General features: G+C 35.3%; 1 protein-coding gene across 1 annotated transcript; it reads left to right on the top strand.

Annotated features, from left to right (window-relative positions):
• The first annotated feature begins 2,680 nt into the window (after positions 1-2,680).
• LOC121417156 (prenylcysteine oxidase 1-like) lies at positions 2,681-27,175 on the top strand. The gene is made up of 5 exons (XM_041610747.1): positions 2,681-2,842; positions 10,301-10,507; positions 13,893-14,073; positions 20,051-20,262; positions 24,887-27,175. The coding sequence occupies exons 1-5, from the start codon at positions 2,713-2,715 to the stop codon at positions 25,678-25,680; spliced, it is 1,524 nt and encodes a 507-aa protein (XP_041466681.1). The 5' UTR covers positions 2,681-2,712; the 3' UTR covers positions 25,681-27,175.

Here is a 27,175-nt window from a genome sequence, read left to right as displayed (position 1 = left end):
ATACGTTTTCGATCAGCTCAAAACGTATATAAACATTTTCTGCTCGCGCTCTGCGCTCGCATTATTAATGTAAGGAAGATCCCCACTTCCTCATCCTTTTCATGATTTACAAAACTTGAATAGAGTGTCTCGTTCAGTAGGTCTAAATCACGAAATTTTTTGCTCACGCTTCGCGCTCGCACCAATCGTTTAGTTATATACCTATTCTGTTAAGTTACAAAAAGTGCTTAGAATTTCCATTCCTTAGGTAAAAATGTCAAAAAATTCAGCTCGCGCTTCGCGCTCGCATTATTTGATGTTTTAAAATATGTAACGTCTTCATGGCTAACTGCAAGCAAGTCCTTAACAGTACCTTTTCCATCAGTTCATTTCTGCTCGCGCTTCACGTTCGTAATAATTATTCACTTGCATACACATCTTTTTTCAGGATTGCCCAGAATGTTCAAAACTTTTAGAAAAAAGTACATAAGATTCCCCCCCCCCCCCCAAAAAAAAAATAGCTCGCACTTCGCGATCGCATTATATAAATAATGATTATGGTAATGTATATTTATGTTTATTCATAAGAATAAAGCTAAGAAGTGACTAATAGGACTACCCCTTTAAAGAAACCAAAAATCCCGGCAAATATCATATTCGAGTGGCCGATCGGGGAAAATATGGCTGAAAAAAAATTCCGGGCCCCCCCCCCCCCCCCCCCCCCCCCTACTGGCGAAGGCTGGATCCGCCCCTGTAGCTGGATATTCTTGGAAAGTCAGGGGTGCGATCCCTGGCCGCGGCACCTATGCCCGCTAGCAAGGCATTTCATCGAATATGCTCTTTTATCCGGATTTCAGATAAATGAAAATGCTATGCCAAAGGGATTTCGGTGTGCACTTTTTGTTAAAAAATACCGGTAAGCTTCGTGACGTATGCCGATAGCGTCTGGAATTGAGAATAATATTTGTGGGCGTGGTCTCTTGATCAATTCTTATTTTGATTCATGTTTTCTGAATTTCAGTCAAAATGTTACCAATATCATATTGGTCTGTGTTAGCGTTAATTTTCTGTACCTATGTGGGTCCACTGTCGTACTCTTTACAGACACTTGAAAGTGTTGAAAATCTTAGGGAACAACGAAGTCCCGTAAAAATTGGTGAGTTTATTACATTGTCGAATCATTGTGCTGGCTGTTTCCACTGCACTGCACTAGACTAGACCGGTACTGGCCTGGTAGCGGATTCCTGGGCCTGTGTCATCGGGAGGTAGGCTGGCGCTGGCCGGACATTCGCCGCGCCGATTCGGGGTACCAAACGCAAAGCTCGAACTGCGTCTCTCCTGTGATCTCTTGATGAATTCTTATTTTGATTGAAACGCTATCGACTGATAGCTCCTTGTTGAACAATTATTAGAGACTAATTGCGTTTAAGGGTTAAAGGGAACTGTCATTGTAATGTAATGATCATTAAGCCTGTCTAGCTTCTTTGAAGTGGTCAACGATTGAGGCTTTCCTCGAGCATCTAGGTTACTGGATTCGTGACCTTAAAAATTATTATTATTATCAGTAGTAGTAGTAATAATGAAGTGACTAATAGGACTACCCCTTTAAAGAAACCAAAAATCCCGGCAAATATCATATTCGAGTGGCCGATCGAGGAAAATATGGCTGAAAAAAAATTCCGGGCCCCCCCCCCTACTGGCGAAGGCTGGATCCGCCCCTGTAGCTGGATATACTTGGAAAGTCAGGGGTGCGATCCCTGGCCGCGGCACCTATGCCCGCTAGCAAGGCATTTCATCGACTATGCTCTTTTATCCGGATTTCAGATAAATGAAAATGGCAATGTATACAGCCACACGCGTGTGTCTTTACCATCCAGCCACACGCGTGTGGTTATATCCAGAACACCTATCTGTGGATACCGCCACACGCCGCCAGTAATAACAGTAAAACGCGTCTGTAGGTCTGACCGTCTATATCACGATCAAAATAACCTCATTTCTTCATTAAATTCTTACATTCTAAACCACTCTGATTTCTTTAAATCGTTTCAATTTCATTCTCACCGTCTTCTTTCCTTGCTTTTCTTGTCTTGTTACAAAAGGCCGCCTGTTAAATAGCAAATTTCCACACTTTTTCTACTTGTGTCGATTCTCTACTGACTCTTGGCTATGTGCGCGTACGTACGAAACCCAAACTGTGTATGTCTACTACTGCGCTGCGCGAACGCTGTATGGGTCTGCCACCGCGAAGCGAAGGAAGCCAGACTCGACACAAGTAGAAAAAGAGAATTTGCTGTTAAACAGACGACCGTTTGTAACAAGACAAGAAAAGCAAGGAGAGAAGACGGTGAGAATGAAATTGAAACGATCTAAGGATATCAAAGGGGTTTAGAATGTAACAATTTAATGAAGAAATTAGGTTATTTTGATCGTGATATAGACGGTCAGATACGTTTTACTGTTATTACTGGCGGCGTGTGGCGGTATCCACAGATAGGTGTTCTGGATACAACCACACGCGTGTGGCTGGATGGTAAAGACTCACGCGTGTGGCTGTATACACTGCCAATGAAAATGCTATGCGAATGGGATTTCGGTGTGCACTTTTTGTTAAAAAATACCGGTAAGCTTCGTGACGTATGCCGATAGCGTCTGGAATTGAGAATAATATTGGTGGGCGTGGTCTCTTGATCAATTCTTATTTTGATTCATGTTTTCTGAATTTCAGTCAAAATGTTACCAATATCATATTGGTCTGTGTTAGCGTTAATTTTCTGTACCTATGTGGGTCCACTGTCGTACTCTTTACAGACACTTGAAAGTGTTGAAAATCTTAGGGAACAACGAAGTCCCGTAAAAATTGGTGAGTTTATTACATTGTCGAATCATTGTGCTGGCTGTTTCCATTGCACTGCACTGCACTAGACGGTACTGGCCTGGTAGCGGATTCCTGGGCCTGTGTCATCGGGAGGAGGCAGGCTGGCGCTGGCCGGACATTCGCCGCGCCGATTCGGGGTACCAAACGCAAAGCTCGAACTGCGTCTCTCCTGTGATTGTTTCTAATTTCCTTAGTCATAGAGTTAAATTTGTTGGCAAAATCGTGATTTTGGGAACCACTCGTAGATTTGTGTACGCGCACTTGTGTACAAAGTGAATGGAGGTGGAAATAGGGAACCGCGCCGTGCGTGTGACTGAATAAAGCGCTGCTGTGTGTGAATTCAATTCAATTCAATCTTTATTTCGCAAAATAGGATAAATATACAAAGAAACATCAAATAATGTGATTATATAATATAATACATTGCGTGGCTTTCCATGAAGGTTATCAGAAACCTGTAAGGCTGGATCGCCAAAACATAGTAAAAAGACAACAATATTAATGAAAAAGAAAAACCAGAATATCATATCATTGTAGTAAATACAATGTAGGAAAAGGGACAGAGAAAACAACAACAAAAAATACAAAAAGACACGAATCAAAGGGGGGGGGGTGGTAGATAGGGTACAAGTAATGCATTGATATCAACTGCGAAAATTAATAATCATTCACTAGAATTTTTTTGTACTGTTTTCTAAAGGAAGATATAAATTGTGAATTAGATATTATTTGGGGAATCTCATTCCATTGTTTGGGACCTACATAACTTAATGATTTAGCTTCGTGACAAGACTTGATAGACCATAGATGAAATTTATTGGAAGAACGGGTATTATGGTTATGAATTTGATTATTATATTGAAAAAGATCTAAAAAAGGAGTGGGTAACAACCTCTTCTTGTACTTATACATAAATATTGCGAGTTCTTGCTTATTGATATCATATATATTAAGTAAAGCCAATTTCTTAAATAAAGGTGCGGATGGTGCTAGGTAATGGGAATTAGTAATTATTCTTAAACATTTCTTTTGAATTTTGTATATTGAGTCCAATTCATATGAGGTTACATTGGTAGACCAGACAATATTGCAATATTTTAAATAAGGGAAAATTATGGAATGGTATAGAGTTATCAAATTTTTATGAAGCAAACTATGCTTAAGTTTATAAAGTAAACCAGTATTCCTACTTATCTTATGTAATACATTTATCATATGGTACTTAAAACTCAAAAGATTATCCAATGTGACACCTAAAAAGTTAATGGAATTACTTAATTCGATACGTTTATTGTCGATATAAATGTGAATACGATCGTTGTCAATTGAAATATTATTATTAGATTTAGATTTGTCAGTATGGGTTCGTTTTAAAGATTTATTTTTTTGAAAATAGATGCATCTAGTTTTATTTATATTCAGGGACAACTTATTTGCTTTTAACCAGTCGGAAACATTTTGGAGTTCATTGTTCAGGATGTGGATGGTATTATTTAAATCTTTAGAAGAATAAAAAATACTTGTGTCATCAGCAAATTGATAAAAGGTTAACAAATTAGATGATTTACAAAGGTCATTTATATATAAAAGAAATAACAAGGGGCCTAGAATTGATCCTTGCGGTACCCCAACGGAAACATTTAATGAAGAAGATAAGACACCGTGGACAAATGTATGTTGAACCCTATTTAAAAGATAATCCCTAAACCAGTCTAACGCGATCCCTCGAATTCCATATTGATTAAGTTTAAATAAAAGTAATGAGTGGTCCATAGAATCGAAAGCTTTAGATAGATCTAAGAAAACTCCAATTATGTGTTCGTCAGCAATAAATGAATCCATTATTTTTTGTTTAACTTATAAAAAAGAACATGCTCACAGGAAAAAATGGGTCGAAATCCGTATTGAGAATCACTTAAGATATCATTACTGTTTAAGAACTTATGTAATCGATTATATACTATTCGTTCAAGCAATTTAGAGAAACATGGTAAGAGGGATATTGGTCTATAATTTACAAATTTATCGGGGTCATCTTTCTTAAAAACGGGAATTACTTTAGATTCTTTGAGTTTTGAAGGTACTTTCCCAGTTACAAAAGACAGATTAAATACATGAGTTAAAGGCAAGGCAATGGCATAAATGACACGCTTAACAACTTTACAATTTACGTTATCAATTCCACAACTTGCACTACTTTTAAGGCATTTACAAATATTAATCAATTCATTTATATGTACAGGTGATAAAAATAAGGAACCAACCACATTTGTTCGACAATAAAAATGAGAAGAATGAATAGATTGTGGGACCATATCACTAATATTTTTTCCAATATTTACAAAATACTCATTGAATGCATCAGATATTTCAGTTGGTTGAGAATATATTTTTTGATCACATTTAAACACTTTGGGGATTAGATTTTTCTTCTTACCTAATAACTCATTAATAGTTTTCCATGTCTTTTTTATACTACTCTGATTCATATATAATATTTTTTTGTAATATTCTTGACGAGATATACGAATGATATTAATAAGTTTGTTTCTGATTTTTTTAAATTTTCTCTCGTTACTGGCAAGTTTAGTTTGGCAAAATATTTTGAAACATTCATTTTTCTAATTAATCTTAGAATTTTGTTGGTAACCCACGGTTTTCTATTTCTTCTCCTTTTTTGTTGTTGAAGAGGAAAATGTTTATCATAAAGTTTGATAAAAATTTTCATGAATAAATTATAAGATTTTTCAGCATCGATACATGCTAGTACTTCACTCCAGTCAACGTTATACAGTTCAACAGAAAAACTATTGATCGTTGATTCATTGATTTTCCTTGAAGTGTAATATTGAGCTGAATCATTCCTGAAAGTTCCTTTCTTGTAACAAAAAATTGGCATGTGATCAGTTATTGGAGAATAAAGCACACCGAGATAATATCACTTTCATTTGTTAATATATTGTCAATAATAGATTGAGATGTATTAGTTACACGAGTTGGCAAGTTAATTTTGATATAAAAGCCATATTGTGCAATTGTGTTCATTAAATTAATAGTATTATTTGAAGTCATATTCAATAAATTAATATTATAATCTCCAAGTAGATATATTTGTTTGTTTTCTTTTGAAAGTTTTTGCAATAAATCAGAAAAATATTCAGCGTATTGACGAAGATTGGATTTCGGGGGCCTATAGATTATTCCAACTATAATACTTTTAACATTAGGTATATTGATTTCAATGAAAATAGATTCACACGAAGAACATGTCGGATTTAGATCATTGCGTAATTGATAGAGTAGTCGTTCATCTAAATATACTCCAACGCCTCCTCCTCTTCCGTCTTTTCTATTATTATTGACAAAGTTATAACCCTCCAATATGAACCGATTTTCGTTTTCAGCGTTTAACCAAGTCTCAGTTATACCTATAACAGTAAAGTTGAAAGAAAGGCTGCTCAGGTACGCAGAAATTTGATCGAAATTTTTTACCATGCTCCTCGAATTAAAGTGGATAGCACTGAACTGTACCAAATTAGGGTCAATAGATTCTTTGAAGTCATCATCGGAATAGTATTTGCAATCATTTACATATTGTTGATCAAATTCAAAATCGAGAATAGGAGCAGAATCATTTAGTCTTATATCTTCACTCATATTATTTAAATCATCATAAGTTATATTAAAAAGTTGATTGTTAGTTTGTTTTACACAGTTAAGAAAATCATCATTATTGATAGAGTAGAATGGGAAAACAGAACATAAATTAACAGGCATGTAAGTTTTCAACGACAACAAATGAGTATTAGAATAAACGAAAACTAAAAATAAACCAGTAAATCAAAATCACATAAAATGGTCTTTGCAAATTGACTAATACTAAAATTGAAAAAAAGTAGTTTGAAAATAGGGGGGGGGGGGGGGGGTGGCGAAACCAAAAATATATCAAAGAATGCATGAAATGCATTAGTGAAAAAAAATGAATATGTAGTTATACATGTATGTGTTCATGATTTTTTTTTATTATTATTGTTCTCAATCATTTCATTGTCTCTGTCCAGTGATGTTATGTTCTTGTCATAATCATTCTTTCATCATAATTTCTTCAATTCTTCTTTGCTACGAATCACACGTTTGATGGTATTTCCTCTGGTTGCCGGTAGTAAGACGATTACGCGTCCATCTGAAGTCCATGCTTCTTTCACCTTCTGATGCTGTTTGGCTGCATAGAGTAGATCCTGGTTGGTCTTCGTCAATGCTTCGTCGATCCCGATACCACTTCCCTTCAGCTTCCTGCGCATCTTCAGGATTTCAGCTCTCTTGCGATAAGTGGTGAGTTTCACTATTATCGCTCGTGGTCTCGATTTCCTATTTGGTGCTCGCGCTGTGCCGGATGTGGATTCAGTTGCTTCGTCACGGTTGGGAGCAGCGATCCGGTGTGACCGGTCAATGTCATTCGGGGTCAGGGATACCCCGAGACGTTCAGTCACAAGCTTGCATATGACGTCATCTGTGTTTTCACTCGTACGGACATTCCCTTCACGGTTCGTCTCCTCAACACCGTAGAACTTTATACAATTTCGACGAGAGTATTGGTCAGCATCGTTTAAGGTCATTTTTAAGTTGTCTATAGATGATTGTTGATTACGTAATTGATCATTTAATCTGGTAATTTCACCTTCCTTTGATTGCAAGATTGCCTCAAGCTCCAGTAGTTTGACGTCATTGTGGTCGAGTCTCTCCATGATGTTTTCGTGAACTTTTTCAATCTTTGACAATCGTTTATTAAGTTTACCCAATTGTTTGCCTATCGCTTTATCGACCGCCTTCTCAATGCCTTCGTAGTAATCGTCGCTTTGGAGATATTCTTGAATAGTTTTCATGGCGGCTTCTTCAGCCTTGGATTTGGCAGGCATAATGCTAAGCTCAGTTATAGCCCATAGGGGAGATGTAATAACTCAGCAACAAAATATCAATGAAAAGAACCAAGGGTAGAAAATAAAACGTTTAGGCAACCAGATATTATTATGGCTGATGTTATCATTCCGACTTCTTCATATTGTGCATTTTCCACCAATACATTTCCACAGATAGAAAGAGAGTATAGTTTCAAAACATATTCGATGACAGATGTTAACTCTATAAAGGCAACGGGGTAAATATATGCCTATAGTGAACGGTGGTTCCCTATATCACGATAATGCCAATTTGTTTTTAAATGTGATGTGGGCAGTGTGTGTGTGTGTTTTGAGAGTCAAAGTTTTGGTGGAACTGAAAAGAAGTCAGAACAATTATTTTTTTTAAAGTACGGTACCGGTACGGTACCTGACAATGTTATTGCTAGAGACAGAGTTAAGACTTTTTTTAGAGCCATTACTTTTGCCAACAGTGGTTCGTAATTGTAATTGCACGTATGCCAAATTGTGAACAGTGCATTGACTCAGTTTTAAGTTTTGTTAAAAACAGTGCAGTGGTTAGTTATTTTAGCATAATGGGTAGAAACTAGAAACAGAAACTCAGTTCTTGGTATTGTTATAAATAGTGGGGAGTTAGCACTACTAGCAGAAACAGAAACTCAATTCAAATGGAGGGGGGGGGGGGGGGTTAGGAGCATGACTGATCAAAACAACTTTCTCAGTATTGTTAAAAATAGTGGGGAGATACTACATAATGGTTAGAAACAGAAACTAGTACTCAGTAACAATTGTTAAAAAAATAGGTTGTTAGCAGCATAACCGTTAGGAACTAGAAAGTCAGTTTCCGGTGCTGTTGAAGATAGTCGGGAGTTATAGCACAATAAGCGAAACAAAAGAACTTTTCTTGGAATGGTTACACAAATATGAAGGCAAACCACATTCGATAGTGTTGGGATTAGATAACTAATTCTATGTTACTGTTTGTTAGTAAAACTCAGAAAACATGGATAGGCATGTAAGACCTACAAAAAAAAATCTGAAGTAAAAATTATTTTTGCATACCGGTTGTGTAATCTTTGATCTTATACCATTCTATATTACACTTTGCCCTCATATTACATTACAATTTAATGATGTTCTTTTAACTTCTTTAATAAAATATGATTATTATGTATCATTAATAAATCTCACTTTGGTTTTACAACTCATTACAAAAAGTTTTTATAAAAAAATTAGAATTAAAATTTCCAAGTTTGTTGGCAACTATCAAACCAATATATTGAAACTAATTATTTTGTTGGATTGATTCGTGTTCATTATTCCATCATTCACTTTTGATGAGTTACAGTCAGTACATCAGCAACGGTTTCTTTACATTTAAGGTTAATACAATGATTTAATTGTCAAATCCATTTTACAAACTTTTATTCCACATTGAAGCTCTTTGTGAACTAATAAAATCCCTCTGTGACAAAATAATGCAGCGTTGTTGCCAAATACACATGCATAGTTTAAATTGCCTACCAAATTTGATAAAGCATCATTTAGTAATAGAGAAAACAGAAGAAATCACACTCCCCTAGGGAAGTGGTTACATAATTAGATCATAAACTGGGTCAGAAAAAGACTGGACCATCTTTAAAACATTTAACAATATACTTTTCTTAAATATAAACACTTAACATGTGAAATGTAGTGGACTGGGACTCAGTAGAGAGTTGTCCATAAGAGGTCAAGTCCACCCCAGAAAAATGTTGATTTGAATTCATAGAGAAAAATCAAAGAACCATGCTCTCTGAAAATTTTTCATCAAAATTGGATGTAACATAAAGTTTTGACATTTCAAAGTTTCATTTTCTTCACAAAACAATGACATGTATACAGTACACACTCGGTGATATGCAAATGGGAGAGTCGATTATGTCCCTCACTCTTACTTTTTTCATTATATGAAGTACGGTATCAAAATTTTTATAGATTTGACAATACTGAACAACTTAATTGAACCACAAAATGTTAAAGCAATGGCAATTCCACATTTTCAGGAGGAATAAAACTTTGTTTCACATGACAATGAGGATAACTACATGTAAATCATATGAAATACAAAATAAATAAAAAAATAAATGGTATATAATCGAAGACCTTTCTCATGGACGCCGTGTAGCGCAAGCTGACAGTTTTCTTGAAAGAGTTTAACAGTTACAGCAACCAAAAGCTGAAGAGCTGATATTTTATTTGATATGTGACATAAAATCGAGGCACAATTATTACACCATTCAATCAAGAACTGAAAGTGCTTTGAGATGCATGTAATAGATTTCAAAATTTCCAATATCTCTAACATTTGGCGGGCTTCTCTCCCAGACCCTCCCTCGCAAAATCTACTGCTTTTGCAGTCTTTGTTGGTAAGTATGTGTGTGAGCGAGTGTTTAGTCAAGGAGAGGTGATTACAGAATATGAAAGCAAATTACCAAATGTTTGTGCAAATTCTTTCTCAACTAGCTGCTTCTATATTCTTTATCAGCAATCGTTGGAGGAGGCATTGGTGGTACATCTAATGCGTTCTTCCTTAGAGATCTATTTGGTGAAGAAGCTGCCATCACTCTCTTCGAGAAGAATACAATTGGGGGTCGCCTAGCAACCGTCTCCATTGCCGGTGCCCAGTACGAGATGGGCGGATCAATCATCCATCCTCGCAATCTCTACATGAAACAATTTTTGCAAGATTTTGGTAAGACTCGTATAATAATTCATTTTGCTGCATACATATAGTGGCATACGAAAAATTGTTGGTTGAAACAGACAAAAATAACAGATAAAGATCTGGCTTCAAATTTTCAAAATGATTGAAAACTATTTACATTTTTTTAGTTTCAATTATTAAAGTGGATAATAAATGAATTTTGATTTAAAAATGGAAATGTTCATGAAAAAGTTCACTAGTACAGTAAGTTTTGTTCCAAAGTATCAAACTGTTCCTAGCCATTGGAGGAGGAAATCATATTCTACATTCATGTGAATAGAAGTCCATCTGTTGAATGGAATTGAATTTATTTTCATACGTCACAAGATAGCAAAATGATAACATAATACAAGAAATACATTTGATTACATACAAAATACAAAAGATAATGGCAGTAAGTAAAGTGTAATATGAATGAACCTACATAGAAAGCAGAGCTTGTAATGTCTGCAGGTTCGTGTTGGCTATATTGGGAATTATTACTTTTGTTCAAGCCCACCCTGAAATTATGCTTTCAGGTGTCTGGTATAATTGAAAAAAAAGAAATCTTCTGTTGATCAACACAATTTTTGTGTTTCTTGATTTACCTCAAATGAACTGACATGGACTTGGGTCATCATCATTTACTCTCTACCTCTCTTCCATATCTTTATTTCCCCTCTCTCCCTCTCTCTTTACCTCTTTCTGTGTCTCTCTCCTTCTCTGTCTACATATATATTTGAGCGTGATCGGTTCATCACGGACGGACATTTGATAGATTTTGGAAACTTTGAAGGCTTGTAACAAATTAGGAATGAGATGAACAAAGTTCCTTTGTGTTTTATAGAGAAGGGTAGGACAAAGTATGCTGAATGATGAAAAAAGTTTGTTGCCATGGTTACCTACAAACATAGGAATCCACTAAATGTGCCATATCACGGACGGACAAGATAGAAATGTGGTTTTCGGAATTTTTTACATTTTTAATGTTTCTATCTAAACAGCCTAACATTGACCAATAATTGTTAATGCAACTTACACTCAGGTATGTTAGCTTTTATGTTCAGCATATTGAATTCTTAATCAATATTAAACTTCTGAGAGAATTGCAAATATTTTCCATCACGGACGGACATCTCGGACGGACATCACGGACGGACACAATTAAAATACATTGGAAGTACCTTGTAAGAAGTTCTTATTACTTTTTTTGAGAAACAAATGCTATTGTATTGATGATTTGTACATTATTTAATATGATAAACAGTATTAGTTGCACAATCAAGTTTCTACAACTTGATTTTGGTTGTAGCAACTTGTTTATATGCAGACACATGGTATAATCTAGACTTACGATTGCTTTAAACACAGTTCTTGTCAAAATCAAATGTAAAGAATGTCCTAATGCACATTGTCTTCTTTTTAAATTACAGAATACTAGTACATGCAGGTACCAAATCAACATCTAGTTTATCAATGATCATGTTGATACAAGTATTTTTATGATATATCATGATGATACATGTTAATACATTTTGGGGCATTAATTTTCCAAGAGCAAAGATGTTTTTTTAGGTCCATTAATACCTAAATCCAAAAGATTCACAGGTTGCTGATCCTTACATGTATGCTTGTTTGTTGGATCAAGTATGACCACAAAACTTGTCAGAGGCTCTCTTTAATTTCATATTTGGCCCATATTAATGTGGAAACACCCCATAACATCAACAGCCCTCATGAATTTAGGCCCTGACCGAATCTAAAATTGAAATTAATAAATCACATACCAATCAAAAGCTTAATACTTCTTAACACTGCAGTGCAAGCTTCATAAATGAATAGTTTACCAGATAAGCAATTTGTTCAAAATTTGCTCCAAAATAAAGTTCGAAAAAAGGTATTCCTGTACTTTTCCCAAGCTTCAAGACCATGATGTCATGTTTGGTTTATACATGTAGAAGCATTGTGAATCCATAGGTTTGTACATGGAAAAATTGATGATTTTTCAGCTTATCAGATTATGCATTCTACTTTCTTCTTTTCCATCACTTTCTGCAAGCTTGAATAGATTAAATCTACAGCTTTGGACTTGTTCTTACCACATTTTATTTTATGCTTTTTTGGCATATATGTAGCTTTCCAACTCTATCTTCATTCCAATTATGTTTAACAAATTTTCTTGACAATAATTTAGCCCCAATAACATCTAAAGATATCACAATTTTTTTAGAAGAGTTGTAGGTTTCCATCCATTTGAGTTCTGAATAATTCTCAGTGCCATATTTCACTGCAAATTGAAACTAAAATCAAATTCATAATCTGCTCACCATTGAAGTTTCTCATTTGCATGTATGGATTATTCTACAGTATTAGCAGTATTTGCATTGCTCACTCATCCATCCGTGATGAAATTAATGCCCGTCCGTGATCATTTCTTATTGATTTATTGTATGCATAAAATGTATGGATCTTAGCTATGTTTAAATAAAATGTTATACAGTGTCTAGGGAGATACTTCTACACACTTTTATTTTCGTTTCTATTTTGATAAAGAATAAAAAGTTGAAACCATATAAAAACTCATCACGGACGGACATTAATTTCATCACGGACGGAAATTAACATCTACCAGAAAAATTGAATTCCTATATTTATTTTCTAATAATTTATGTTTGATGATAGATTAATGTTAAGATTGCAAGAACATCCAAACCAAATTGGAATAACTTTGAAAACAATAAAACTAGAGTGAATTGAATTTGAGTGAATTTACTTTGTCCGTCCGTGATGAAATTAGTGTCCGTCCGTGATCATTTTTTATTGAGTTTATGATATAGATAAAATGTATGGATTTCAGCTATGTTCTAATAAAATGACATACAGTGTTTAGTGAGATACCTCTGCACCTTTTTATTTTTCATTTCTATTTTGATAAAGAATAAAAAAACTTTTCATCTTTTTTTTCATCACGGATGGAAATTTCAAAATGGAAATGTTAAAACCTACCAAAAAAAATTAGTTCCCAATATTTTTTTTCTACTGATTTATGTTTGATAATAGATTAATGTTCAGAGTGCAAGAACATCCAAACCAAATTAGAGTAACTTTAATAACAAGAAAACTAGAGTGAATTTAATTTGAGTAAAAATGTCCGTCCGTGATGAGAGGTAACAGCACCCCCATGAATAAAATGGACTATTCCAGTACTTTCGGAATCATCAATCTTCATGAAACGAAGTTCGTTGAAACCTGAAATATCAAAGATCATTTTAAAAGCAATTTTGATAGAAATATCTAAAAAAAAAAATTTCACCTCAATGCGAACCCTTAACCGATCATGCTCACCTTTCTCTTTGTTTCTTTCCCTGTCTCCACCTTTTTTTCATAAGTGCAGGACTGAAAGAGAGAGAAACCAAAGGAACGGATGGTACATTGGGCATCTACAATGGAGAGGAATTCCTATTTCAATCCAGCCGATATTCCTTATTAACACTGATCAAGATGCTTTGGCGATATGGATTTGATATCTTTCGGCTGAATTGGACCATCGATAAAGTACTCAACAAATTTGCAAGGTATCGACTAATAGCTACTTGTTGAACATTTATTAGAGACTACATGTAATTGGGTTTAAAGGTTAAAGGGAACTGTCATTGTAATGTAATGATCATTAAGCCTGTCTAGGGCAATTCCATGGTAACGGAATTACAAATCAGAGAAATTTGGCTGTTATTTTTGCTCACAGCATCCAGATATCTCAATATTTTCAAATTTTCTGAACCTAATACTATGCATGGCCACTAGTGCTATATGCTGAACCAAGATTTTTAGAAAACCCCTCACACGTTCAGATGTGAATGACGGATATGTGCTATGGTAACGGAATTACCAGAGAAATGAGTCATTTTGCAACCCAAAGTTTAGTAAAAGTTTCTCTGAAATCTACAACACACTAGCTCCAAGTTAATGTCTGATTCAATTCATTATAATGTCAACTTTATTTTGAAAGTAATTTATTCACAAATATCATCAACAAATTTTGATGATTGGTCTTTCTTTAGGGCAAGTACATGGTAACGGAATTACACCTAATGGTAACGGAATTACGCCTCTGACATTTGGGAAGGAAAATTATATTTTTAGGCATTTAGGACTGGTGAAATGCCTCAATAAAGCTTGTTTATACATTCTTCTCTAATACTTAACACAATCTAAGTACTTCAAGTCTCTAATATTAAATAAAATATAAGTATATAGTACGTAATAGGTGGCTCTACCATGAATAAACATGATTTTACAAAATATTAGGGATCAGTGGTAATTAAATTTTAGTTCATTTTCAATTTTAGGGGTATTAGGACTTACTAGCCACTTTTTGCCTCCTGTACTGATGGAAAGAATTATGTAAAGGCCAAAAATCATCACTAGTAATCATGGTAACGGAATTACATGGACTACAGCCATACGTATACACATTAGGAATTTTACAAAAACTGAGGACAGCATGTTATCAGATCTGCATATTTAGTCAAAGATTTGTGTAGATGATAGTTTAAGATATTCTAAAGTATTTGAATACTCAAAAGAAACATAGTTTCACATACAATTGGCATCTTAAACAGTTAAACTGAAAACTTTCTATTTGGTTGTTCAATAAAATGATTTGAAAACAAGAAACAATGCTGAAACCTCATGAAAATAGTGTTGACATTTACATCTTGAAAAAATTTAGTGGACAACTAAGCAACAAATTGGTTCTTAATCAGTGCACCAATCTATTTTTTTTTAAGGTAAGGATTCATTTTCTGTCTATATGTAGCTCATTGAGGACTGCAATTATAGCAGATCTGAGTATGAAGTCAATATCGGACATCTTCCTGACAGATGTATTTCCCAAATGTGACCCTAAGAAACTGCAGTGATTTGATGATCTTATGTCATATTCATGAAATTAGTTGGTTTTCTTGGGCCATGATTTTTTATTATTATATTAAAATTTTTATCTTTTATATAAAATATGAAAATTTATCCGAGATGCATTTTTATCTTCCGTCTCTAAAGATATGTGACAAAGCAGTGCCTAGGATATATAGACATGTTTATCGCGTATCCAATCATTGCATCACAGATGATGTGCCTGCACCAAATTTCCTTTGAAGAAAAAAAAAGAACTGCAAATAAGGTGGAGGCTACATGTATTCTCTCAATTTCAGCAATATTTCTAGGTCAATTCGCTCAAGACTTTGAAATAAGAATAAAGGAAAATGATAAATCATTTAATCATTAAAGTATTACTCTAACATTATTCTTGTAGATTAAAGAAATATTTCAAATATTTTTATTGACTAATGTTGTTTATGAAATGAAATGAAGTACAAAATGATGTGATATTGACTTCATATTTTTGTTCATTTTTTTCAATTAAATCCCTGTAGGCACAGAATTTATAATGCCATCTCACTCATTTGCCAAAACTCATGGCAGAAAGGCTTTTAATTGTTTGAATGAGATGAGTGCTACAAAAAACAACCTTTCTCATTACAAATTGGTTCAAAAATAGGTTTGTGTCACAGAGATAAAACAAAGACAAAATGGTTATTGGAATACCATTTCCGAACGAATTTTAGGTGATTTTATATCACTTATTTTAATAGAGATAAAATATTTCATTTTATATCAGAATGTATATGAGAATACTACCACTGTCTCTTTAATAGCATTTCTCTCACAGCAGAATGCTGTACATACATTTCTACCCATTTCAAACTGAGTTATGTTGCTGTTCTCAGATGTTTTGTTATTAATGACTTTGTTGGTCTCAATATTATCACCATCCTCTCCTTAGAGAAGTGTTCACATTCTGTGTATCATCCTCACTTGAAGGGTCATCGTCGTTACTCACTTTATCCGTGAAGCAGTGATTATTGGATGATGCTGACTTTGCATGTTTCTGAGCATCCATTGCATACATGTAGGGGTGGAGCACATTATTGGTTTGGTGCTAATTAAGGCATCTTGAATATCTGCCAAATCCACCTTACTTTTGGAAATGTCATCTGTATAAAGATTTAGTATGATTTTTTGGCATGTGATTCTTCGTAACATCTGTAAATTATGGATCTCACTTCAATCTTTTCCACTCATTACTTTTTACTGCTCGCTACACTGTTCGCCAATCAATGCCAGAGTCTGGTCCCTCACCATGGCATGTTGCAAAGAATATCCAATCTTCCGTTGCAAGGACAGTTACACAGAAGATATCGCTTAAATTAGTAGGCGGTCCCTTCTGAAAACTATACCCATTTCTTTGAAGTAGAGAAATACCCAGCCGTCCCGGAATTTCTTTTACTGAAAAGTTCATTAAGTCTGTTGAGGGTGAATTGATCAGAGGCAATTACAAAAAAAAAGGATTGCCATTCTTTTCCAAGGCACACACAGTGAACATGGTCACTTCGTGATTGTGCGTCCAGTATTTTGGATCTCATTAGAACTGGTATTTGGCAATGACATTTTTTGCAAAATCAATCTGAATGAGAATTTTGTTAAGATCATCCTGCATAATCATTTTTCTACTCCTCCCCAAGAATTGATTGCCCATTAATCCTTTGTAAGGCATTCACCTACATTGTATGCTCCATCAATATACTTTATTGATGCTAATGTACATTATCTTGCCCTTTTTCTGAATGTTATACTCAGGCCATATTGAATGGGACTTGTTGTCAAACAATTGTATAATTTCATCCTGATTTGGAGTGTAATTACTAATCAGAAGGCTTTTAATGTTTATAACTGTGATCTACAGCTAAGATATCAACATGCCATTGGAACAAAATTGGCTAACGCACACCCCTTTAAAGATATGATAATGGTAATTCCGTTACCATGTAATTCCGTTACCACAGTTACAGCAGAATTAGAAATGATATTTCAAAAAAATATTGCTCAGTCTTTAGCAAGTCACATGAAATCAGAGAATTCAGAATTATATAAAATTCAAGCAAGTATTTAGGTCATAGGAAAAACTTTTCAGTTTCATGGTAACGGAATTACATGGGCAAGTCCAAGAAAAGGTCACCCTAGAAGGCAAAATTTCATCTTTAATTTAAGAAGTTATCTTTGGTGGGGTAAGAAAGCCCAAATGTTAAATTTTAAAATTTCAATAAGAAAAATCTGATAATATGCATATTTATGCTAATTTGGGGCACCTAATTTGCATAATTGGTAAAATGGGCGTTACGTATGGGACAATTATAAAAACTCATAGAAAATAAAAACAAAACTTGTGAGATTTAGTCATAGGTGGGACATGGACCCCCTAACATCTTATTACTTTTGGGGGAAAAAATGTGATGTCATCTAATTAATTATGCAAATTAGGTCTTGTCCAAGGATGGAATGTCCCATACGTAACATTTTGAGGATGTTTTTTTAAGTTATTTCTCATAATACAATACTTGCATTGCTGCATCTCTGGGAAGTTCTAATTTATAAAGTATGAAAATGTTATACCCCAAAAAGTTTCAAAATAGAGTTTACTTTTTAATTAAAAGTTAATTAAAAAATTGTTACGTATGGGACATGTTACGTATGGGACATTTACACACAATGTCAATGGGGAGATTTGTGTACAAAGTGAATGGAGAAAAAAAAAATTCAAGAGTGCTCTAAAAAGTGATTATTTACCTTTTCTTTAGTTTTTAAAGACTGATTTGTTATGAATACTGATTAATGAAAACTATTGAAGTGAAAATATTGTGAAAATGGAAAAATATGAATAAAATAAAAAACAATAGAAATACATAAGAAATTCATGAAACCATGAAAAACAAGGAAAAAATGTGGAAATGGCTAATTTCCTTGTCAGTCATATCAAATATGTCTCAATAAAACATTTTAAAAGATAGAAACTCTTCTGTTATTTCCATATTTTAAATTATTTCAATTTGTTGAATTATGGGGGAAATTGTGTACGTTCTCTATGGGGACAAAATGTCCCATACGTAACTGTCCCATACGTAACATGTCATTAATTTGTTTAATTAGAGTCTGTAATTAGAGGGATTTGGCTTATGACATGAAACTTGCCTGAGATATACTAGAGTATTGTGACTTCTATCACACTAAGTTACAAGTTGTCAAATGAAATACTTTCAGAGAATTCTCAACTTGAAAAAATTGTTTTAAAAATCGTCTTTTTTCTGCGTCCCATACGTAACGGCCCATCTTTTCTCTCTAAAAGGTCAAGGTCGAGGTCATATGCCACCATTTTTTCCATGATTATTCTTCTCCTAGATGTCTACCATCATGAGGGTATTCAATCTAATCAAAGTCAATTAACACTATTTTTCAGGTCATTGAAGCCTCTGAAATGTCCCATACGTAACGCGCGCGAATTCTTGGACTTGCCCACATCCGTTTTTGTAGTAGATTGCAAAATTTTCTCTGAGAAATTTGAAAATACCCATGATAAAGACATTTGCTACTGGTAATTATTACACCTTCACACACAACATTAGATGATCTTGAACCAAAATTGTAAAATATTTTTTTAGTTATCAAATTTATCCAAAATAATGTAAAATACATGTTCTCTAATTGAAAATGGTCATCAAATTCAAAAGATTGCTCCGCAAAAACCGTAACAGATATTTGAAAAAGGTTTTCAGTTCCTTAAAATATAAGGTTTTGTGTAAAAAGGACATTCACATTCAGATGCATATTATTAATTTTGAATTTTACTGTTTTTACCCTCTCCCATGTGGAATTGCCCTCTAGCTTCTTTGAAGTGGTCAATATTTGAGGCTTGCCTCGAGCATCTAGGTGACTGGATTTGTTACCTTATCAATTATTATTATTATCAGTAGTAGTAGTAGTAGCAGTAGTAGTAATAATGCAATTTTGATTTCATGTAATATTCAAATTTCAAGTCTTGAAGTAGCATTTTGATATTTTGTTTTCTTATCAGATTTTCTCTGATAATTCAAATTTTCATATCTAGCGGCCTCTATCGGCAATATTTTTTTGTTTTGTTAATGGTTTTCTGGGCATATTGTATGTTTCAAATTTGGGGGAGGGATATCAAGAAGTTACAAAGATTATATCCTGAAGTTTTCAGTCTAATCCATGCCTTGGAATAGGTTTTTTTTTATCAAATTCTATATTTTATTTTAATTAGACATCTGATCAAAATACATTTTAATGTAAAATTGTTAAATTTATCCTGTATACGTTTTACTTTGATATAGTCCACATTATAATAGGGGGCCGTTTCATAAAACTGTTCGTAAGTTAAGAGCGACTTGAAGAATGACTGGTGATCCTTTGTTGTGGTAAATGGTATATTCATTTGCGATGGCTACATGCGTAAGAAAGGTTAACTAGTCATTCTTAAAGTAGCTCTTAACTTACGAACTGTTTAAGAAACGCCCACCTGTTTTGGGGCATTTATATAATCTAGTAATGAATTGGATAGTCATAGCCACATTTGAGGGAATTTAGTATGAAGTTTAAAGACATGCTTTGATATAAACCATCATTGTTATTTTTCAGGATATATGATTTCCAAGATGGCGGACAATCTTTCACTGACATCGAGGGCATCATGAAGGCTATGGGAGGGGAGGAGTTCATAGGATGGCTTCATAAGCCCCTTGATGTTGTCCTCAGGGAAGAAGGCTTCTCAGAAAGGTTTATCCAAGAGCTGGCTGCCATAGCGACAAGAGCGAACTATGGACAGAACCCGGATATGATGGGATTTGCAGGTAAACATTTAGGCCTGTATTCTGAAGTCAGGTTTAACTTTAATAGACCATGGTTTAACTCTGTGCTAAACTTATGGGAAGCCAAAAGTGTCAAAATTTTTATTAAGTTGTATGTTTCTTATGTTTACTGTGCTCTTTCCTGATTCATCCACAGTGAAGACAATCATCTGTGTATACCTCCTAGACAATTATGAATGATTTGAGAGTCAATTGAGCTGAAATATGACATCTCTACTGTTAGTGATTAATGTAACAACTGGCTATCCATACATACTTAAACCACAACTTTAAACCTGAGTTTAAGTTAAACCCGACTGCAGGTTAACAGTTTAAGTGCACACTGTTCATTCTGGGGATTGAAGAGGGCGCTGTTGGATGGTCTTGTCACATGCTGTACTCGCTGCTATCTTCATAACGAAAATTATCAACATCATTTGCATGCAGCTGTCAATCATCAGCCAGTCGTGCAGCACATGCATAGTTCTGTACAGTGCATCCCCCCAAAAAAAAAGTTCCTCTTACATGTGGCTAAATTACTTTTAAAAAAATGAAAATTTTTCTCAATAAAATGTCTGGAAATAGGAAGTTCATCTCATGTTCTAACTTCTATAAAAAAGATTAAAATTTCATTGGTCTCGCTTCAGTGGTTTTGAATACACAGTCTATTATGTAACGGTGGTGCTTTTTAGCCTATTCCAGAATTGCGTGCATGCAGCACTACTGTGTGTTCTGCACTTTCTGGCTTACAGGGATGCCAGTTTTCGTGCAATTGCCGGAATTCCGGCTTTTAAGAATTTTTGGTATAATGTCTTGCTTCGAGATCTATCGTATCTGTGTGTGTTTATGTATTTTTTAATTTGGATAAAAAAATGAGCCCAAAATTGGATTAGATAAGAAGGAAAAACATCCTTCAGATATGCTCAGAATGCACCAAAGAACATCTAAGAAATCCAAAGCTGGATCCTGGCCGAAAGTACTTCGCGCTTCACACGCATCAGTTTAGTTCACAAACAAATTTTCAGGCCAAAGAGCAATTTGCCACTGGCATCCCGGAGCTTATCAACCCTTAGACCATTCTGACCAAGGAATTTCCTGATCTGACCAGGGAAATCTCCATGATCTAACCAGGCTCATCAAATCATAACCTTGTGCATTTTCAGAAGGGCAAAAACAATATTTGACAGTTCATTTCATGTTTGAAAACGGGAGATGCACAATAAAGACAACAGGTCATGCCTCTTTCATACCTAATTCATGCCTAATAACTGCACTTTTGTTTTTATCATTTTTCTTTAGTTAATAATCTACTGTGGTCAAGTTAATTCAGTGTAACTTCTTTAAAAGAGAAAAGGTAAAATTTTTCTCTGGAAAGGTTCCTTTTTCACAATGGGTGATTAATTTGTGGATTCCCCTTTATTTTTCAGCTTATTTTACTCATCCATCTTTCACATTTTCTTTCAAGTCGGTGCACTAATTCCACTGATCACTTATCAAACAAACTTAGTTTTTTGTCTCACCTGCGAAGCAAAGTGAGACTATAGGCGCCGCTTTTCCGACGACGGCGGCGGTGGCGGCGGCGTCAACATCAAATCTTAACCTGAGGTTAAGTTTTTGAAATGACGTCATAACTTAGAAAGTATATGGACCTAGTTAATAAAACTTGGCCATAAGGTTAATCAAGTATTACTGAACATCCAATCAGAGTTTCATGTCACATGACCAAGGTCAAAGGTCATTTAGGGTCAATGAACTTAGACCATGTTGGAGGAATCAACATCGAAATCTTAACCTGAGGTTAAGTTTTTGAAATGTCATCATAACTTAGAAAATATATGAACCTAGTCCATGAAACTTGGACATAAGGTTAATCAAGTATCACTGAACATCCTGCATGAGTTTCACGTCACATGACCAAGGTCAAAGGTCATTTAGGGTCAATGAACTTTGGCCGAATTGGGGATATGTGTTGAATTCCCATCATAACTTTGAAAGTTTATGGATCTGATTCATGAAACTTGGACATAATAGTAATCAAGCATCACTGAAAATTTTGTGCAAGTTTCAGGTCTCATGATTAAGGTCAAAGGTCATTTAGGGTCAATGAACTTTGGCCGAATCGGAGTATCTGTTGAATTACCATCATAACTTTGAAAGTTTATTGGTCTAGTTCATTAAACTTGGACATTAGAGTAATCAAGTATCACTGAACATCCTGTGCGCATTTCAGGTCACATGACCAAGGTCAAAGGTCAATGAACTTTGGCCGAATTGGGTGTATCTGTTGAATTACCATCATAACTTTGAAAGTTTATGGATCTGATTCATGAAATTTGTACATAAGAGTAATCATGTATCACTGAACATCCTGTTCGAGTTTCAGGTCACATGATCAAGGTCAAAGGTCGTGTGAGGTCAATGAACTTTGCCAATGTTGGGGTTTTTTGTTAAATAACCATCATATCTCTGTAAGTTTGTTGGTCTAGTTCATAAAAAGTGGACATAAGAGTAACCATGTATCACTGAACATCTTGTGCGAGTTAGAGTAGTATTCAAAGTCAGCACTGCTGCTATATTGAACCGCGTGATGCAGGTGAGACGGCCAGAGGCATTCCACTTGTTGTTTTCTTATTCTTCTGAACATGCCCGAGTTTATGATTTGATGAGCCTGGATATGATTAGGGAAATGTCCCTGCTCAGATCCTGGATGTAAAAATGGGGTCAACATGTAATAGACAATGCACATACATGCATATGCATCAATGCTGCAAACTTGGATTGGGCTAAAATTCTCCACTGTTTCGTAACAGAGGGTGCATTCGAACTGCTGAAGCGCGACCAATGAAATTTTATAGAAATTAGATCATGAAGTATTAAGTTTCTTACTCATGAACATTTATTTGAGAATATTACCACATTTTAGAATTTATTCAGTCCTTTGTCAGAGGGACAGTTTTGGGGGGACACGCGGTCTAATGTGTACTTTGTCTGTATGCTGTAACTAATTTGCAAAATAAAAATTTGGTTCATAAACAGTTTTATTTATAACAAATGGTGTTAAACCAAGTGGACATTATACAAAATGGGGGTAACATGTATGGATATTACTGGTGGAGCGTTGTGGCCCAGTGAATTAGTCTTCGGACTCTGGAACAGAGGGCCGTGGGTTCGAATTCAAACCATGGCGTAATTTCCTTCAGCAAGAAATTGATCCACAATGTGCTGCACTCAACCCAGGTGAGGTAAATGGGTACCTGGCAGGAATTTATTCCTTGAAACGCAGTGCGCGTAACAGCTGCACTGCTAAAGCCAGGGTAATTATGCTGCATAGACTGTAGAGCGCTTAGAGACTTCTGACAAAGTAAGTATTAAGCACTATATAAGCAAGTATAATTATTATTATATTAGACAAAATGGTAAATGGGCTAGTGGCATTTGCACCAAATAGTTAGGACATTTAGTCAAACTTGTATAATACCCAGCACACACTATAATACCAATACAACACATTTATTAAAAAAAATGAATCACATTTTGCATTGATTGTGATAGTTTCAAAAAGTAAAATTATTGTATTTGAAGTTTGGCAAATTGCTTAGAATAATGAAATCATGATTTTGCTTTGTGGTGAGCCCTGTGGTCGGCGTAAAGTCATTGATGCCATTTCGAGTCGAATTGGATTTTGCTTTCATTGCTACAGGAAGGCCCAAAGTAGACTGAATTTTTAGTTCATTATACCTACCCCTATTCTGAACTCTGATCACTATTAAGACTTCATTGATTGGAATGATGATATCAAATGTTTTTTACAATTTCTTGAAATGTGGATCGCAATGAATTGTAGGTTGTGCCCCGGGCTGGAGATAAAGTAGGATACCATTTAGGATAAGACAAAATTAGAAGTAGACCGAGCAGGTGCTGACCATTCAGCAGTTTCTTGACTAACAGGAGAATGATGATACATTTACTTATATCTCTTCCCTTCATATTCTTGGTCCCCAATCATATTCATGAATTTCAGTAGCTTTGAACTGTTATTCACTTTTTGTTTCGCCCACCAGAGGTGAAGTCGAGACTTCAGGATCCAAATGTCGTCCGTCTGTTGTCCGTCCGTCACAAATCTAATGACACATAACTCCACAACCGTAAGTCGCGTTTCAACCAAACTTGGATGGTAGATGGACTTGAGGGACCTGCACGTTATGTTGCAGTTGGAGGTCACATGATAAGGTCAAGGGTCATTTTCAGGTCAACGTTAAAGTTTATATGCAAGACTCTCTTATGACACCTAACCCCGCAACTGTAAGTCACTTTTTTCAACAAAACTTGGACGGTAGATGTACTTAGGCGACCTGCATGTTTTGCTGCAGTGGGAGGTCACATGGTTAGGTCAAAGATCATTTTCATGTCAACATTAAAGTTTATGTGCAAGGCTCTTATGACAAGTGTTATTCGGGATCCAAATGTTATTCCATCCCAGTCATTTCATAATGAAGTTTTGATACAATTCTGTTGGGTGCCCTCGCAAATCAAGATATTTCTGGTTATTTTCATAAGTGGGCGAGACACAAAATCGCTTTTGCCTTGTTTGTAAAATGAGCTCCTGGTATTTTTGTTTGTTTGTTAGGTATGGTGTCCCTGGCTGGTGCAATGCCTGGTTTATGGTCTATTGAGGGTGGCAATAAGCTTGTTCCTCAACAACTCCTTCAAAGATCTGGCGCAACGCTAATGCAGTCTCAGGTACAATCTGTTGAGCGTGTAACTGGTAAGTCTGCAGAAAAGCCAATCCTCAGAGTCACATGGAACGAGCCTGCCAAAGGTGACCAGAGCGATGTCTTTGACATTGTCATGATTGCTTCACCCATTGAGGACAATCTCTCGGGTATCGCTTTCACTGGCTTTGATCACCCAATCACTGCCAACTTCACCGGGGATTACCGTCACACAGTTGCCTCTTTTATCGAGGGGCGTCAACGACCATCAACCTTTGGAATCTCGCCCAAAGGACAACTCCCGGGTTCGATTATCACAAACGCAGAAGTGCCTCTGAACATCCGGACCCTTGCCAAGAACTACCCTGTTGACTACAACCCAGAGACGTTCAATGCATCAAGACAAGTCTACAAAGTCTTCTCCACTGGTGTCCTCAACGATACGCAAATGGATGCGTTGTTTGAGTCGTATTCGGAAGTGACCCACCATGATTGGTTAGCATACCCCTACTACCATGAGCGCAAGACATTCCCTGGGTTTGTCTTATCAGAAGGGTTGTTTTACCCCAATGCTATTGAATGGGCCGCTAGTGCCATGGAGATGGCAGTCATAGGGAGCCGGAACAGTGCCATATTGGCTTACCAGTATTGGCATGGGGAATCCCCCAAGGGGAAAGTGGGAACCTCTAGAACTAGGCAAGAACTATGACTATAGAGTTAGGCAAAAACGTCACTTGTCGATATTAAAGTTCAATTGCTCTTGAATATCAAAGTGTAGAATGTGGAAGAGCTGACCTTTAGAAACATTGCATCCTGGCTGATCCAGCAGGATTAATTTTTTTCAGGTCTCAAGTACATACATTGTGTGCACTTTGCCTGTAGACTTTGACATTCCTTAATTTAAGGTTTTGCCATTTAAAACTTGTCATAGCAATATAGATATTTAATGGAAATAAAGAATTTGTAACTCAGGGATGATTATTACTGCAAAATTTTAATATTAAAGTATAATGTCACGCTTTGCAATGCTGAATATTTTTTCTTTGATATTAGGGGAGCATTATAGGGGGGGGGGGGCAGGGCTGCCTTCCTTGTTCCTGTCTTGATCTATGTATGTGATGTGTACCTGTACAGATTTTCATGAGACTGTCTTAAACCAACTAGCAATTTATATTATCTGGAGCTGTTCTGAACAGCCAAGTGGTCTACATGTATGTTGTTCGTTGATACATTCTTTGGGAGAATGTCTAAATAAGCCTGTTCATTCTTCTGATAAAAAAAATGTTCTGAGAGAGTTCTATGCTTGTCCCATATTTGGTACGTTTAAAAGATTTCCTAAAAAGGTCCTATTAATCATAATAAACAACAATGTTGGTGTCTTTCTAAGGTCTTCATAAAACCATTTCAGATTCTTGAGCATGTTTGGAAACCCTTTTTCTGAAAATGGGTTCAATTAACACCTCATTCCTAAGAGTGTGTATTGGTAATGTTGTTAAGGATACAATCCGCAATGATTAATATGGAGAAAAGTTGTTTTATGTAATATATGATTGTCAATGATACCTTTGTGTGTGTGCACTGTACGTGTATGTAAACTGGGTTCCAAAAGAAACTTGATCATTTGATTTTTTTCGAAATCTTTATTGTAACTTATACCTTCTTTGTGATTAAGCCAATGACTTATTGTGAACGATGCATTAGGCTATATGATAATCTGGGAAGTTTGTATCCCATCTCATTTTCATTGGTCTTTTCTTTGTCCATTCTGTTACTTTAGATTCTGAAACCAATCAAAGTGAGGTGCTATAGACTCTGTGATTAAACCAATCTCTTAATTGTTGACACATGCTTTATAGCAAAATCACTCAAACTAGCCTGTGTAAAAATATTGTTCATTTTGACCAAGTGGAAATTGTGCAGTGCCCTTGTAAAGTTAGATTGGTTTCTTTTGGAACCCAGTTTTTGTAATTTTTTTTTTTACTGACACAATCTAGATGATTTTCATAATTGAATGTGCCACACTTTTTCACATGTATGCAATATTATTGAGCAGTACTACTTGAATCACTCTACCTACATTAGTAATGGTTTGTTATAAAAGGTTGTGTGAGTTGCACTTAAAGGAATACTCTGAGCTGAAGATATTTATATCTATAAATAAATACATTAACATTCACAGAGCAAAATGCTGAAAATCATCATCA

This window comes from Lytechinus variegatus, chromosome 6 (assembly GCF_018143015.1).
Source record: "Lytechinus variegatus isolate NC3 chromosome 6, Lvar_3.0, whole genome shotgun sequence".
In the NCBI taxonomy this organism is placed as follows: domain Eukaryota; kingdom Metazoa; phylum Echinodermata; class Echinoidea; order Temnopleuroida; family Toxopneustidae; genus Lytechinus; species Lytechinus variegatus.
Note: the sequence above shows the minus strand (reverse complement) of the source record. Positions and strands in the feature narration are given on the sequence as shown.